Here is an 18,730-nt window from a genome sequence, read left to right on the forward strand (position 1 = left end):
GAACCCGAATCCTACATGAACTCTGTACTCCTAAATCTTTCAAAGTATCGGGGCACTTGTTAGACTTGTCTACTCACCGGATTATACAATAAAAGGGAATGAAACTTATGATTGGAAATGAGGCTCCTGACTTTGAACTTAGAATTCTCAAGAGTGATCTTATGAAGTTCCTGGATTTCCATCTCGCCATAGAGCAAACAATAGTGACAGAGATCACATGGGATCCAACATTTTAAAAGAAGAAAAGGGTTTCGATGACTAGAGTGATGTAACTGGTCTGCGATGAAAGAAGGGGATCTGAAGAGATTTTTCCAATCTTTGCATACACATTAAAATCGGAGTAGTAAGGAGTAAGGACTTTACCGGAAGCCGTATGAGAATGTCCCTGACTATTTCTTGTGGAAGAAATGGTGTACGGCCATCCATTTCCATCTACTTAACATGCTCCAGATTTTGATCAGACCGGAATATCGCTTTCCAGGTCATTAAAATTGTGATTGCACCAATCATTCTTCTCAATGAGCACTTTATTGGGAAAAACTAGATTAGACTGGTTATCAAATATATGTTGATTTGGATAAAGAAAAAGAGGTTTTAATTGTTAAAAAAAATGGTGCAATAAATATAAAATGCAAAGAAGTAAATCTTTTTGGTTTTTTAAATAAATAAAGGTATGTTTTGGATTAAAAGGAAGGTATGATAGGATAAGCTCTTGATGATGAAAACTCAGCTATTATTACATTTAAATTGATTGGGAGTTTTAGAAATCTCTAAGTCTGATAAAAGCCCCAAGTGATCACTTGGATCCAATGCTTTAATAAATGAAAACTCACTTTAATCAAAGTTGATTGACATATCTTAAAACATTGTTAAAAACCACTTAGAGATTTGTAAGACTTGATTTAGGATTTGTAAATCTTGTGTTTAGACTACGCAATGTAATTAGATTGGATGCTGTTTAATGTTGAATTATTTATATGAATATTTCAGTTTTGAATTCTTGTGGTCAATTGATTGTCAGTGATTATTGATTATTATTTTGTTTACTTGGCATTTTATGGCTGTTGATTGACAATATGAGGACATTATCATCATCCATTTATTTACAATCTAAGTGGTTGTTCACTACCAAAAAAAACAATTAATTAGCAACAGAATTTGCGACGAAAACAAATTTTATTGCTAATTTCTAACAAAATTTGCTACAGAAACAAATTCTGTCATTAATTTTTTTTATGGATTAGCGACAGAATTTCTATCCGTCGTTAAATTCCGCAGCTAATCCGTCGAAAAATCCGTCAATAAATATTTAGCGATGGAATTTTTCCGTCAGAAATTTCTGTTGCTAAATTGTTTATCACATAAGTTTTTGTCACTAATTCTGTCGCTAATTCTATTCTGTCATAATTTCGTCGCTAATCAATCACTAATTTTAAATTTTATTATTTTAAATTATAATCTTACAAAAATTTATATAATAACAATTAAGAATATGATGATTTAAAAACATTTATAATTATAAAATAAATTGATATATTTGTAGAGTTGGTGTTAATGAAGATATTGTTATCATTCATATCATCATTATGTATATATTAAAAATAAAAAGACAATTTTTTAGAAAACTTGTTTATATTTTTTTAAAATAAATTCCTCTTGATTATTAATAATAATTAAAAAAATATAAGAAGAACATTAATAACTTTCTTATACAAACTAATATAAGAAAGAAATAATTTTATCATTTGTACAACATATTGAAATATATAATATATGATAGAAATTCAAAAACAAAAAATAAATTTATATGAACGCAAACTAATATTAAAGTGAATTTTGAATTTCAATCATTATATAATAAAATTTAATTATAATATAATTAATACCTATGATATAGATTGATTTTGGTCTTCAATACAAAAACAAATGGTATATATAAAGAATTTTAAGAAAATAAATTACATAGGATATATATACAAGTAAGAGAATACTGATTATCATAATCTATTCAAATCATTTAATTTTTTTATATAGAATAATTTATTAGATTTTATTATAGTAGTTATTTTTTGAATAACAAGATTTTTTGACTAATTGTAAATGATTTTTTTCAAATATATAAAACACATTAGATAATATAATATAATGTAACATCAGATAATATAACATAACATAATATAATACATATATAATTAAATTGTATATCTTATCAATGTTAATTAAAAACAATTTAAAAAATATTTATTAAAAAATTATTTATGATTTAAAATTCAAAATTAGTGTCGTTAGAAATTAAAATTATATTAAAAATATTTTTTTAAAAAATAAAATATTATAAAACAAATATTTAAAAATTGTTTTTTCATTAAAATAGTTATGATTAAAATTATCATATAGTATATTTTTACTTTTTAATAATACATATGTGCATAAAATTATTTGTGTAAAATAATATTATATATATTTAATTTTACATGGTAAATCAACAGGTTCATTGCAGCTCAACTAGTAAAGCTGCACGTGCGCACATGACGCATGGCATTTAAATTTTTTTTTCCAAAAATTAGGTTAGCGACAGAAATTTTTGTCAAGAATTAACAATGGATTAGTGACAGAAAATTTCCGTCAGTAATTAGCGACAGAATTTTCATCACTAATACGTGGCTAATTAGTGACGGAATTTCTATTCCGTTGCTAATCCATCACAAATTCCATCACTAAATAAAAAATTTTGTTGCTAAATTCGGTCATTAAAAGCATTTTTTTTGCAGTGGTTAACAATATTTTAAAACATGTTAATCAATTTTGATTAAAATGAGTTTTCATTAATTAAAATATTGAATCCAAGTGATCACTTGGGAGTTTTATCAGACTTAGAGATTTTCAAAACTCCTAATCAATTTAAGAGCAATGATAGCTAAGTTTTCATCATCAAGAGTCTATCCTATCATACTTTCCCTTTAATCCAAAGCATACATTCGTTTATTTAAAAGATAAAAAAGATTTACTTCTTTACATAAAGTGAAAACATTAGGGATTTGAGAACTCAACTCCTCCCTCCTCCTATAATAATAATAATAATTAATAATAAACAAATAAAAAGTGTTAAAATGTAAACCATTCAAAATTATGATGAAAATGTATTTTGTAGTTTTTATTTTTTATTGTTTAATATTGTAATAATAATTTTGTGAGAGTCTCTATAATTTTTTTTTCTATACATCATCCCAATTTAAAAAATTGTTATATCAATTTTGTATACCAAACTAACATACTCTCACAATTAAATACGATATTTTTCAATAAACTCTCAAATTCAAAAATTCTACTTTCTTACAAAAAGATGACCTTATCTATAGTAAAAAAAGTCTCCATCTAATAAACAAACTTCCCTTAGAGACATAGAACATCACTATATAATTATTATCTCTTGGACCAAACCCAAAATCCAAAAAGCAATTAACTTCATTTCTTAGAACTATTGGTTGAACTTTTCTAATTTTGTATTGCGTACTAAGAAAGAAGATACATGTAACCTATCATTACCACCGTTAGTAGAACCAACAATGCAAGCTCTCATTGAAGGATTTATTAACGGGATTTGAAATATATCGAGTTGATTGTGGTCACTAAATATAGATAAATATATTTGGTAGCAACATTTTGGAGGAGGAGAACAGGATTTTGTTGACTCCATTTGAATTGTTTTTGAATCAAATTTAAACCCTAGATGACACATATTCATCTTTGCACACATATTACAATTATATTAACAATTTGATTGATATTTTTTTTAAAATCTCAATTAACATATAATCAGAAAGATCAATTAAGATATTGTCAAGTAAAAATGATATAATACTTGTTAAAAAAAGTATAAAATTGTAACATTGTCACTATCATTAAGAATTTTTATTGTGTTTTAATATTATTTATTAAACTAATTTTTTGAATTTAATAAAGTAAATTTTATAAAGAATAGAGCAATTGAAACGTAGTTGGAGGTAGAATTAAAGAATTTAGAGGGTATTAGATTGTATTATGATGTTGTAATTATCCATACTTATTAGAGCTCTGATTATGTTCTGATACCACTTATTAAATTTCGATACCATTTTTTAAAATTGAAAAAAAAACTTATGTTTTTAAAAAATAAAATCATTAAGTTATATTAATATTGGATCATCTTTGCCTATCATTTTCATGAGAAAAGTATATATTAAAGGCTTTTAATGAGACTAAATTATACAATGTAGCAATGAGTTTAATAAAAAATGTTATCTTGTAATAAAAACATTAAAAATTGTAGGAAATGATAAAAATATGTAGAAATTTTTTGAACATTTCTTCTAAATATTTGATTATTTTGCTGGAATTTTTTATGAGTTGAGTAGAGATGCATAACATTGATGCTCATGTCTTTTTTTTTTTTATAATTACAAGAATTAAATTTTTAACTCACTGTCAAATAAAAAATTTCAAAATTTTTGTTTTACAATATACAATTGTAGTGAATGACTAAAACTACTAATATTTATTATGCAGTAAGTTTATTAATTAGCAGCAATTCAGTATTTTTTTTTAAAATTCATATTTTGATATTTAGTTATTTTAAATAATTGCAAAGCATTACACTTTTTAAAATCTTTTTTGAAGAAATTTTCATGAAAAGCGAGAATTTTAAAAAAATTTTAAAGCAAATTTTCTGTTAAAAAATGTCATTAGAATTTAGAAGAATCAGAAATTAAAATTTTTTCCCAGGAAAAATTGGAATTTTATACCAACTATATTTGTACAACAATTCATTTTTTTTATTTCAATTTGAGAAAGCATGCGAAACTGTGAATGGAAATCAAAACTTCTATTTTTATGAGGAAAAAAACAAAGAACAGAAAATATTATCATCGTCTCAGCTCATATAGCTGTTTTTTCTGTACATATAATTAATTATATTTTTTACTTCAAAAATCACAAAAATTTCATGGGTTGTTTGACACAGTTAATATATTTTATTTCTTAGTCAGCTTTTGACTATATATTTGGGCCTTTAAAAATTGAAAAATGTAATAAAACGGTAATTTAAATAAAATATGTATATAATAAATATGAGTCGAAAGATGAAGACCACAATACTCTCAACTAAATTTTTCTTCAGATTTCATTTAAGATCATGAAAAAATATGTCTGGCTGGAATAATGATAAAGAAGTTTAATTTCTTGCTTTTTTTAAAAAATTCTATACATATATACTACCTTTAGTTCTAAATATAAGAAATAATTGGAGATTAAATTTACTCATCAATATATTACCTCAACCAACAAATTTCTAATTTTTTTTCAGAATATTTTTATTGATTGTAAATGGTTTGTACCAAGAGATAATTCCAAGATACATGATTAGATAAAAATAATTTAGAAAAATTAATGCATATTTATTGTAAATAACCAATTTAATTAATTTTTTAAGCTCTCCATATTAGTCATTTAGCTAAACTGGAGGTAGTACTTCGTTTCAGTTTCACCAGCGAGAGAGGGGATGTTTAGTAGCCACCAAGAGGTATAAAAATAAAAGTTGAAAATGTTGTGAAAGACAATAGTGAACAAGTCGGGGAATATCGGTGGGGAAAAAACATCAAAAGAGCTTAGCAAAATAAATATGCAACATAATAATTTAAAATCTAGGCTCTTCAATTTGAATGTTGTGAATCAAGACAAAGCTTTCTGCATAATTTAAAACACAACCAATGCTGCGTCTGCATATAGTTAACATCTTAATTTCACTAGTAGAGAGATCGGACAAAGATACGACAGTTTCATGTTCAGGGGTGCAAGTCTCCAATAATCCATGGTACAGTGGCAATATCTATTGATCTTTGAAACAAAATTGAATAATCTGCAAACATTCTAGCCAGGTTTAATAGAGTTAAATACCCATGCCAAACGGAATTTGAAATAATCATGGTTCTGCAACAGCAGCAAAGGGAGGAAAAACAAGAAAGAAAGACCATATTTTCTGGACTTCAGGTTCTTTTAAAATTTCATTTCATGTGGGTACGCCATAAGTTTATTGATTTTAACCTTATCTTTCAACTAATATTGCATTAGTGTTCCTGCGACATGTGACCATGATTAGAATAACATAAGATAATAGAGGCACTGGAGGTTGAACTTCACACGAAGCTACTAATACTGTTCTCATCCACCATTGACCAAAAGAGCACATAACTCGGTGTAAGGTGGAAAACTGTTTACACAAAACAGAGAAATGAAATGAAAATGCAAGAATTTCAAATTCAAATATGTGTGTGTGTGTGTGTGTGTGTGTGTGTGTGTGTGTGTAAGAGGAAACAGAACAATCACATATCATAGATGGGTCAAATAAAGTCAGAAACATTTGATGATTCTCAATAACATAAACAACGACAAGAATCACAGGTACAGTTATACACTACAAACTAACATAGGTTCATTTCTACCAAAAGCGTTCAAACTAAGTAAATATGCAATATAATACTCAGGACTTAAGGTGAAGGCTCTTCAATGTGGTTGCTGTTCAATGGTACAAGGCTTTCACAAAAATTGAAAATACCATGAAAACATTTGCCGATATTAGCCATCCTATATCCAACAGAAGTAAGATCGAACACATATAGAATATTTGTTAGCTCACCAGTCTCAGCTTCAAGTCTAGGCATTACAACGTCATGGCAGACTACTTCGTTCCTCCAAATGGTCACTGGCCTTAGCAAGCGTGGAAAAGGACCTATACTATGTGTCTTAGTCCACTTCCATTTTTCCCTTGATATGCCACTTGTAAACTCTTCCATCACCCACAACTCAATGAAATAAGCTGAAGAGAGAAAAAGCAGAGCGAGTTTGTTTTCAAATATACTAAGCGTAGAAAGCAAACTAATGAATAAAAGAGGCTTTGCTATCAATGCAAACACTTCTGTTGCTACATCAAATGAAAGTATCATGTGAGATGTCCCAAGCCAATACATAACTCCATTGGCAGTGACAGCTTCTCCGCTATGAGTAACGCTCACGCCCTGTAAATTTTCAAATTCAACTTCCTTCCATGACCCCGAACCTAGTGAATACACTTCCACCCCATTAACATTCCGAGACTTGTTAACGTGAGCTTTCACAATTTTGTAATCGTTAACAATTGGACTGAACCCAAATCCACAGATGCAATCACACTGAAAACTGTTAATAGATCTGGGCACCTGCCTGATCTCTCTGGTCGCAAGATTCCACAGTAAAAGTGAAGGAGGAGAACTAACATCATCAACAATTTTGAAACAGAGCAGGCCATTGCTTGAATCAATGATCTTAACCCCATCGGCGGCCACAGGTGCCTTTATACGTTTAAAGATTCGAATGCCGCAATGGCTCAAATATAATGGCAAGGGATTATCATTGCCATACGTCGGCCATAGAAGAACAGTTCTTTGATTACTGGAGTGCCGGAGGTGGGCTTCGATAAAAGAAGGGCTTTTGATGAGATTTTTCCAACGCTTGCACACACATCGAAATCGTAAAATGCATCTTACATTAAGTCGTTTGAGAATGTTGGCGGTGATATCATCGCAAAGAAATGGATTGTCGCCATCCATCACTGCGAAGAAGGAACGATCAATCACATAGAAAAGCCCCGGCAAGCGACCATTAGGGCTTTCGGGATTCCATCCATTATATTTATAATACCTCGCTACTAGAAGCTTGTGCTCAATGTAAATATATATATAAATATAGAAATCCAGTTCACTTTATTTTTTAATAAGTATTTTATTTAAAAATTCTAACATATATATATTATTAATAAAATTATTTTAGAAAAAATAACACTTGTTTATAACAAAATTTTCTAATTTATTTAAATTAGTCAATTAGTTCTTATATCAAACATTAAGAGTTTATTTGGCTTAGAACCTGTTTGATTAAGTGGTGGGATCTCAAATAAGCCCGTTTAAATTCAAATAAGTGCTTATAAAGCATGGTTAGGGTGTTTGGATAATTTTTATAGAATCCCGATGAATCGTGATTTTAACCTCCCACCGCACTTTTAGGATAAGCAACAAAAGATAGCTTATGCGTTTGAAAAATCCCGATGAATCTTCAGTAACTAAATTTTCTCCAATCTACCCCTCATTCTAATGGTAATTATTTTAATTTTTTTTAAAAAAAACATACAATATGAAACTGTTTTTCTTTTAAATTTTATTTCTTAGTTATAATTTTGATTGAAGATTCAATTTCCTTATCTATGTTACTGAAATTGCTAATCAAATTTTTTTTTATATTTTTGTTCATCTTTTATTTATATGGGGTCTTTTATTTAATATTTGTACTACACATAAATTTTGTAAGTGATTTTAAATAAAAATAATATTTAAATATTCATGTCATTTATTAAATTATATTTAATAAATTTTATTATTAAATATAATAATTATGAAAATGTAAACAACTTTATTAACTTCATGTCCTTTTTAGTAATTATACACCCATAAGTGATTTTAATAAATAAAAACCAAACATAATCACAATTCTTAAAATCACTTATAAAAAAAAATATCCAAAACGAAATCACGATTAACCAGTATCACTTATAGCCAGTATCACTTATAAAATTCACGATTATCTAAAATCACAGTTGTTCACCGCTAATCCAAACGAGCACTTAATAAGAGGAAGAGAACGGACGGGATTTTAATGGAGTGGAGGGGAGGAGAGTAGAAGTATTTTAATATTACCTTGTTTTGATTTATAAAAAAAGAGGGGAGGGGAGGAGTTTTAATATTATCTTGTTTGGTTCATGAGGGGAGGGGAGGAAAAGATATTTTAACATGAACAATTTTACTCTTATTTTATTTAAGATATGGTTATAACGGTCACAAAATGACAAAATATGAGTATAATGGTTACAATATGACAAAATATTACACTTTCCCTTCAAATCCTCCCAATTTTGGAGGGAAGGTTGAGAAAGGGAGGAGAGGGAATTTTGTTAAAATTTTCCTTCTCCTCTTAAAATTTATGTGTTGTCAAATAAAAAATAATAATTAAAATCCTTCCCCTTCCGCTCCCCCCCCTCCCCTCATACGAAACACACCCTAATGATAGTATATAGATATAAATATTTCCAAATTCCAGCGCCTGCGCTGCCGTTTTCAATTACTAACAGTAACGGGCTCTGTTCTAATTTAAAAGAGTAGTTAAGAGAAAAGTCTTAAAATGTCTATACATATCATAAAATCTCAAATAGTGGATTTTTTTTCAGATCTAAACTCCAAAGTAACATTAATTACTGTTCTTAAATAATAAATTAATTTTTATTATTTTTTAAAAGTCAAGACAATGTTAATTATTAATTATTAAAATTAATTAAGAGTATATTGTAAAATTTGAAATAAATTCTAACATGTATAAAACCTTGGGGGGAAAAAAGGAAGAAGATGGGGTTGGGAATAGAGAAAATTAGATATCATAAAATACACCGAGTCAATATATAGTGACATGATCGAATTACCTAACCACCTAATAGTGTCAATAACTGGGACGTCTACTAAACAGAGCGCTTATTAGCCAGTGTTTGGTTTTAATTTAGATTAGAAAACCTGAAAGAAAACATGATGTGAAACCAAAGTACGCCTTTTCTGGCCAAAAAAAAAAAAAAAAACCAAAGTACGCCTTGAAGTCAAATGAAAATTGGATACATTATGACCTTTTCAATTTCACCAAAGAATGGCATTGCATAGAAATCCGATCCTTAATATAAGACTTCGTTTGACTTTTATTTTGGTCTTAAATATAGTATCCCAATCTACTTTGTCTATCATATTTATGCATTTTTTCTTAACATTGTCCTTCTAAAAATGGTAGTTCTAACTAGTACATTTAATTAATAAAGATATTATAGAAAAAAGAACACATATTCATTATAAATAATTAACTTAACTTATTTTCTTAATCTCTTCAAACTAATCAACTAGCTCTTATAATTATGACTGAAAATAGTATTTAGTAAGGTGTTGTAAATCAGACTAGTTATTGAATTGGTCAAGATAGTAATTTAAGAATTAGCAATTTAAACCAGAATCAACCTGAAGTCAAATTATCAAAGGAATGGCATTGTATGGATAGTGGCTGATTAAAATATTTTATGTATTTTACAGAAAAGGGTACGCATGCCTTCTAGTTTTGAATGTTTCATGTTCAGTGCACCACCGCCATAAAGAACTAGAAAGACAAACCATTGCTTTAATTTTAATGAATCAACAATGACCCCTTTTGGAAAAAGATTTATGTCACATTAACACCCGTTGCGAAGTCCTTTGGCTGCACAGTAAAAAATGTACTTTTGTAAACCAGACCAAGGCTTCTAAAGGTTACCAATTATTCGGCTCGCATGAACAACAGGATTTTGTGTTCCAATAAAGCCCATTCAAAATACATGGCATTTAAAAATACCCAAAGCACTTGATATATTATCTTAAAAAATATTAAATATATTGAGTATTTTAACAAATAAAATAGGAAAATTAATACGAGTGTTATTAGTTGGAAAAGACTGGGCACGATTTTGTTTTTCCACTAGGTATAATTTACAGGTATCTTTTAATTAGCAACAAATTCTATTCTATTTGAGATACTACTTCTCCCTGTTCGAGACACTACTTTTGGCTCGGTAAGGTTGTGAGAGATACTAACCTCTGTTGCTAGATTCAACGTCGGGGCATAATCAAAGATTGAACAAAAAGAATTGCACTGCAATACCTGGCGCGCAGAACCAGCATAGAAAAGAACCGCCAGCTGATTTTGGTCTCGGATATAATCCTCTCCCAAAACAAATTTTAAATTGTATTAACTCTTTATTAAAATATAATAACTTTCAAACTTTATTCCTATCCAATATATACTCCTTTCAAAGAAATAAATATCTACATTATAATAAATAAAAGACAATATGATACCATCATAGTAAAAATTTAATGACGTGACTTATAAATAAAACAAAAAAACCTTATCTTTCTATCCTATAAATAGGACCAGAAGAGTATATAAATATATATAATTATGCACGAAAATCTAATGTACTTATATTTTATAATGACACATTTTCACTTTTCTTTTTAATTCCAGGATTTTTTGATTTAGCTTAACTTTTTAAAATGATTATACATGTACCAACTACCAAGTAAATATGTGATAAAATCAGTTATAAAAGACTAAAAATTTTATCTCAAAGTATAAAAATGTTTTTTCTAGGAGCAGCGAAGCAAGCACCCCGTCTCTCTCATAAAGCACGCCACATCTAATGAGTTTTTAGAAACGGCTGATTATTACTTTTAGTTTTGCATTTTAACTAATGAAGACAGTGTTAAGATTATCAAAATCTCTAAATGCATGTTATGCCAAGAACAATTGTTTATGTTTGGTTGATATTTGTTATTGAGCTGGATTGCGAATCACAACTTTCTATACGATTTTACTTCATAAATAATTAAATCATATATAATTAGCAAGAAACAAAATCATGGTAAAATTTGCAGCTTTCAATATTCATCAAGGAATACCTAAAAATAAATTCTCATGTGAAAAGATCATACACCAGTTTTGTTATGAGTTTCAACCAACAGGCATTGTTAAATTAACAAAACTACTTGCAAAAGCTTCATCAGCTATTCTAGTTTCCCGATCAGAATAGAAATTGCATCATTCATCTTTTTGATGAAAATTGTTTCATATTCATCCAACATCATATGCTTGGTGCTAAAAAAATGGCACATCTTTGGGTCACCTATGGATTTTCCTAAAATGGAAACCTCTTGTTTATTTCATTGTGTTCTCATCATCTTACTTTTGGCACTTGATCGGTGCTTGAACTGGAAACTTAAAAGATTAGTGTACCAAAAAGACAGCAAATCCAAAACAACCCATACAAGAAACCAAATTATATTTCCTTGTCAAATTGAAAAAACAGTGTGAGAACAAAAGGATCACACTGCATCTACAGGTAGAAAACACCATAAATTCGTTAGTATAAGTCGTGAGAATGATAACAAAAAACAATAAGATAAAACCAGTTTTCGGTTCATCATTCTCCACTTCACATTCATCAATAACAAGTCCCAAATAATCCATGGTGCACTAGAAATATCTATTGATCTTTGAAGCAAAATTGAACAATCTGCAAGCATCATAGACAGGTTTAACAAAGTTAAAGATCCCAGACATATGGAATTTGAATTCATAATGGTTCTGCAACAGCAGCAGGAAAAAAAGACCATATTTTCCGAACATCTGATTCTTTTAAAATTTCCTTTCATGTAGGTACGCTATAAGTTCATTGATTTTAACCTCATCTTTCAACCAATAATGCATTAGGGTCCCTGTGACTTGTAAGCATAATTGGAATAGCATAAAATAATAGAGGAGCTGTAGGTTGAACTTCACAGGAGACTACTAATACTGTCGTCAGCCACCATTGAAAATGCAAGAAACTCAAATTCACATCATTTATGCCCACTTTCTATGATATAAAACCATCAAAAGATCAATAAGACAGCATGCCTAAAATAATTAACCCGTCACAGGCAATCAAATTATACATGCCTCAGAAAACAGAACGATTAGTTGTTATAGATAGGTCAGATGAAGTCTATATATTTGATAACTCTCGATAACATAAAGGACAAACAAGAATTAGAATTATAGATACGGTTATAAAGTACAAACTACTATGGGCTTATTTCTACCAGAAGTGTTCCAACTAAGTAAATCTGCAATATGATAGTTAAGAGTTAAGATCAAGGCTCTTCAATGTCGTTGCTGCTCAGCGATACAAGGCTTTCACTAAAATTGAAAACACCACCAAACTGTTCACCGATAGTAACCGTCCTATATTCAGCAGAAATAGGATCGAACAGATATAGAGTATTTTTTGGCCCACCAGTCCAAGCTTGACAACGACAGACTATTTGATTCCTCCAAGCAATCGCCGGCTGGAACAAGCCATCAAAAGACCTAAACGACACATAGTATATTTCTTAGTCCAATTGCACTTTTCCCTTGATAAACCACCTGCATACTCCTCCATCACCCACAGCTCAAAAGCATAACGCACACAAGGAAAAGAGAGAGAAAGGATAGCAAGTTTGTGCTCAAAGACAGCAAGCGCAGAACGTCTGTAATTAGAGTCTAAAGGAGGCATGGGTATCAATATAAAGACTTCCATTGCTAGATCAAATGAAATTATCATGTCAGGAACTTCCGCAAGCCAATACATAACTCCATTGGCAGTGACAGCAACATCTTGAAAGCCATAAGCATCGCTCACGCCTGGTAAACTTTCAAATCCTACTTTCTTCCATGACCCCGAACATAATGAATACACTTCCACCCCATTAACCTTCCTAGACTCGTTAAGTTGAATTCTCGCTATTTTGTAATCATAAACGATTGGACTGAACCCAAATCCCCAGAGACAAAAGCAACCACCCTTAAATTTGTTAATGGATCCGACCACCTCTCTGATCTCTCTAGTAGCAAGATCAACAGAACTAATAAATAAAAATCAATGACAGTATGAGCCATTTATCACTTCTTGACGGCTTTCCTCACATATTACTGTGCATTTATTGTGAGGGTTACGCGTGCATGCTATTCCCTGGTCACCATACCCATTCATTAATTGCGTACTATATAAATGCGTGTGCAGGGTTGTTTTTAGTCACACTGTTCAGTGGGGTTCTTTGGTCCGATATAAATTTGGGAGTGGTGATTGGGGACGGGTACTTTTTCAGAAGCATTCATTGGTCACTTAGAAGTTTAGAAGGGGAAAGGTCCATTGTTGTGCCTGTATTCCTTCCGTAGCTATCCGAAGGTGCTGGTTTCGCCGGACATGATTGTGTATGATGCGGAGGTATGCGTTAGTAGGTCGTTTTTGTGTTTATTTGAGGGTCTTCTTATTCAGTTTTGCGCTAATGTTCGTATCCTGTTCTACAAAGTTTTTCCTTCCCACTATCTAAAGGGTATTTTTTTTCTATGAGGATATTGGTATGTCTTGATGGTGATGACAAGATCGAACGGCTTGGGAATGAGCTGAGGAAGGAGAAGATATGTTACATTAAGAATTTTGAGGTTCGAGACGGTGGGGGAGGGATTCACAGCAAATATCACATGGTGCTGAGGCCAAACACATCTGTTGAGCGACAGATGCAGCTGCTGCCTAGTCGTTCCTTGAAGCTCAGCACCATTGAGAGCATTCAGATAGAGATTTGCCCTGAGTGCAGGGTCAGAGGTTGGTCCGGTGTGTAAATTCATGTCATCTGTTCTGGGATTATTTTTGGTTGTTTAAATATATGTGAATGCGAAGTTTCTTGCTTGAAATGCTTCTCAGATATTGCCGTGATCTTGATCTATTTTGAGGAGCTGAGAATCACAAAGCACAGGGGGGCACACACTTATGTTCTGGAGTTTGTTCTGCATGATGCGGAGTAAGTTTTTTTCTTTTGCTGAAACTGAAGTTTTGTAATGGTTATAGTTAGTACAAAGACATTAGTGTGGAGTAGTAAATTACTTATAGGCGTCATTGTAGGAAGTATGGAATTGAGTAGGAGATTTATGGTGAGCTGGCTAAGGATGCATGGAAGGATTTTCAAGGCGTTAGAGGACTGGATAGGCTCACCTGTATTGTGCAGTATGCAATTGTGAAGAGAGTAGAAGGTAATGATTAAGTTAATTTGTACTGGAAACAATTAAATTAGATTATGTAGTAATGAACGATGACTGACTTGGATGATTTAGGCACTAGGAGGTCACAGGGCTCAGGGCACGGGCTAGGGTCTCAGAGGTGGAGAATTGGACGATGTTTAGTTTCTTCAAGCCTGTTAAGTTAGTACTAGAACACAATACATGGAGGTTACTTTCTGATTAGCAGTTCGACGTTTAGTCTTTTCACATAGGCTAGGAGATATGAAGGAGCTGCCAGAAGAAGTAAGGTAGGTCTGATTTTAGATTTTGGCAAGGTCGTCGACCAGCCAAGTGACAGATCCTTGGGTTAATGAAATGATAACTAGCCATCATTTTGTGGTGGGGCTCGAAAAAGATTATTAGTTCTTAAGACATCAAGGATCCTAAAGGCAGGAAGGTTGGCGAGCGGTAGGACTGAGATGAACTTGATCTAATTAGGTAGATCAGAATTTGACAGAAGTATTATTTGTGTAAATATGAGGAATTGGAGCGGCAATTTGCGTGGATTGTGTGATGGAGGGAACCAATGTATAATTTTAGCATCAGAGGCAAGGTTCCAAGAGATAAGTATAGAGGTCAAAGGGTAACCAATCGTTCATATTGGCTTGTGTGAGCTTACAGGAAGGCAATGGCAGAGAAGTGTCACGGTTAGAAAGTTTGGATGGGGACTAATTTTGTGTTATGGGGCGCTTGAGGTAAGTCAGATCCTTTATTGGTCAATCACAGAAGGAAGGCGTGGGTGCAAAAGACCACATGTCATAAACGGTGAGAATAATCCAACATAATTTAAAGAGGAAGTCAGAAATGATCTGTAAAGTTTTAAAATCAATAATTGTTAATTTTCTCCATATATTCAAATGTGTCATGAGTTAATGGAAGAAGACTAACTTTGAAAACTGATAGGTATTAAATCCACATGCAACATCGAACTAGTGATTATCAAGGGAAAGGATAAATTCTAAACAGGGCTTTAGCATCTTATTAAAAAAAGAAAATTCAAAGGGATGGGCATTAGATTTGTAAACAAAAGAGCCGTGTGGTTAGAGGAATTATGGGTGTGAAAAAGCATGCATTGTTGTCATGTGCTGGTGAGGAAATTCAGTCTCGGGATTGACATAGTTGTGAAAGATTACAGGAATTTAGCTGTGAAAATCTTTTCCCAGATGGAGAGGGCATGAGGTTAGGAGTTTGTATATGATAGTGAGGTGAAGGCCACACTCGGACATCATGTGCTGGTAGTTGACTTGAATGATTTTTCTCTCTTTTTTTGAATTGAAAAGTGTGCAGGGCCTTTTCCTGCTGCAAGTGATCATGGCAATACTGTCAGAGATCTTTTTCGGTTTTGTGCTCTTATGTCAAGGTGGTTTGCAAGTCATCTCTTTTGCCTCGAAGTGCTCACTGCCGATAAGTTTTTCGGAATGTTGGTGCATCATGTTGATTGTCTTCATGTATATTGTACATGTTGAATATGAAGGTTCAATTAAGATAGACTTGTGATTGTAAATTGAGGTAGCATTATGCTGTTAGAAAATAAACTTTGTATCATATGCAGTAATTGCTCCCCGTGCATCGCACGGAAGAGCAAATGCTAGTTACGCAATAAAAAGGAATGAAGAGGCTTAACACCATGAAGCAAATGAAAACAGAGTAAGCCATTACTGAAACCAATGATGTAAGCCGAACCGGAAACATGTGCTTCTTCAATTTCAAAGATTCGCATGTCGCAATCGAGCAAATATAAAGGCAAGGGATTCGCACGGTGATACCCGGGCCATAGAATAAAAGGGCTTTGATCACCGGAGTATTGGTGGTGGGCTGCGATGAAAGAAGGGCTTTTGATGAGATTTTTCCAAAGCTTGCAGACACATTGGAATCGTAAAAGGCATCTTACAGGAAGTCGTTTGAGAATGTTGGCGATGATTTCTTAGGGAAGAAATGGATTGTCGCCGACCATCACTGCGGAGTGCGGAGGAAATTTTTTTGACCCGAACTGCGGAGAAGAATGAGGTTGCACAACTGAAACAAAAGCCCTCGTAAATCCTAATGGAGTATCGATTGTAGTCTTGCGTCGCGCTTTTTTTTTTTAATTAAAAAAATATACTAGTATATCGTATGCTTATAAATAGATATATGCACTCAATTCATTTCTGGCTTTTCTGTGTTTTTTATATAAAGAAAAAAAAATCAAACTATAATTTTATGATATATGATGAAAATAAATATGTGAGAATATTTTTATCTTGATTTATATAAAAAATATTTTTAAAAAAGTAATTTTGAAAGTATTTAAACACATCTTTTATTTAAGTAAGATACATAGGCTACGCGTAGTTAATTGAGCCGGTTACAAGATGAAAGAGCATTCCTATTGCATAATACAAGGGCCCATTAGATAGTATAAAAGACAAAAACAAAAGGCAGAGACAAAGCACGTGGGGACCAGATGGGCTAACCAGCTGATCCATGCAAGTGTCGTACGTCATACTATTTCTGGTTTTTAATATAAAATATTATTTGATTTTTATTTTAATTTTAAATATAAGGTTCTAATTCATTTTATTTTTTATATTTATATACTTTTTCTTAAGATAGTCATTCTAACAATAATAGTACTAGTCAATACACTTGATTAGTAAGAATATTTTAGGAAAGACAATATTTATTTATTATAAATAACTAACTTAATTTTTTTCTTAATCTCTTCAAATTAGTCAATTAATTCTTATAATTAGAACAGGAGAAAGTAACTCCCATAAGAACTCGAAATCTTTGATTACCGCCCGCAGGAGATTATTTTTATATTTGGCCCAATATAATATGAAAGTTTTAGGTAAAAACTGAAAGGGGTGAGACCCCAGCAATTTATTTCCATTCCTAGTCACTTTTCTTTATATTCAAAATTTTAAAATAGTTATAGATGAAAGTTATGTAGATTTGTTTATTTTTGTTAGACGCATATTTATAATCAAATTTTACCATATGAATTTTTTTTTTTTCATAGCAAAACTTTGTATGAATAAGATTTTAAAATTTTGTCAATCTATAATTGATAATAAAGATCACATATTACGTTGGAAAAAGAAAGGTCACGTTATAAAATTTGATTATAATTATATGATTATAGAGGATTAGTTGAGAAAAATTGTCAACATATTTTCAAATATAATTGACCATGTAGATCTTATAAAAAAAATTTCATCATGTAAATCTAGTTTTCATAAAATGCCCTCTCCATTATAATTATAATTGCTCAAAATTCTCAATTTTTGAAAATAATATAGAATGTTGAGTGATTTGAAATTTGTTCTAATTTTAAAACCCAACTCTACAAATTTGCTTGCCATCATTTTTTTTAACGGTTGCTTTTGAATAAATCTTATTTTCATTTATTTTGTTTTCAATTCTAAAATAGCATTAAATTATTATTTGTAAATTATACATTAATTTGTCTTATATTTTAATTATTAAAACAAATTAAGAGTATATTTTAAATTTAAAAATTGAAAGAAATTCTAAAATATTAATTTTATCTTTAACTCTACATGCTTGAGTAAATACTTAAAGTGTGTGGGATTGCAAACGGGATGGATGGTGGCGCGTACCAAGAATTCATAGACCTCCCCAGCATGTGTTTCCTGTCAAAACCTAAGCGGAAAGGCATTCTCACGGTTGCTCAGTAAGCGAGGGCCCGGCTAGGTTGACCTCACGTGCTCGTCGATGTTAATCTATATGTTGAAACATTAAACACAGGAAAAAAAAAGTATATATAGATGAAAGAAAATAGTCAAGCTTCAGAAAAAGTGAATAGGTTATGTTACCAAGTATAATTTACCTTTTTACAAACAATATGAATAAGTCAACCAGATGCATTTTGAGTAAACTGAGAACTACTCTCCAATGTTTCTCATTTTTTATCGGCACAAAAACTTTTATATGGTTAAAGATATAATTAGCACTTAAAACCTTTTAG

At 31.0% G+C, this 18,730-nt stretch overlaps 2 protein-coding genes across 2 annotated transcripts; both read right to left on the reverse strand.

Moving 5' to 3' along the window:
- Window positions 1–6,170: 6,170 nt before the first annotated feature.
- Window positions 6,171–7,619, reverse strand: LOC114714195 (F-box/kelch-repeat protein At3g23880-like). Its single transcript, XM_028898921.1, has 2 exons — window positions 6,590–7,619; window positions 6,171–6,244 (listed from the first exon to the last, which is right to left on the reverse strand). Exons 1-2 carry the CDS (start codon window positions 7,617–7,619, stop codon window positions 6,171–6,173), a joined length of 1,104 nt encoding a protein of 367 aa, XP_028754754.1.
- Window positions 7,620–12,982: 5,363 nt separating this feature from the next.
- Window positions 12,983–13,821, reverse strand: LOC114714196 (F-box/kelch-repeat protein At3g06240-like). The gene is made up of 2 exons (XM_028898922.1): window positions 13,745–13,821; window positions 12,983–13,568 (listed from the first exon to the last, which is right to left on the reverse strand). The coding sequence occupies exons 1-2, from the start codon at window positions 13,819–13,821 to the stop codon at window positions 12,983–12,985; spliced, it is 663 nt and encodes a 220-aa protein (XP_028754755.1).
- Window positions 13,822–18,730: the final 4,909 nt, after the last annotated feature.

This window comes from Neltuma alba, unplaced genomic scaffold, assembly GCF_004799145.2.
Source record: "Neltuma alba isolate B1F8T4 unplaced genomic scaffold, ASM479914v2 tig00011496_pilon, whole genome shotgun sequence".
Lineage (NCBI taxonomy): Eukaryota > Viridiplantae > Streptophyta > Magnoliopsida > Fabales > Fabaceae > Neltuma > Neltuma alba.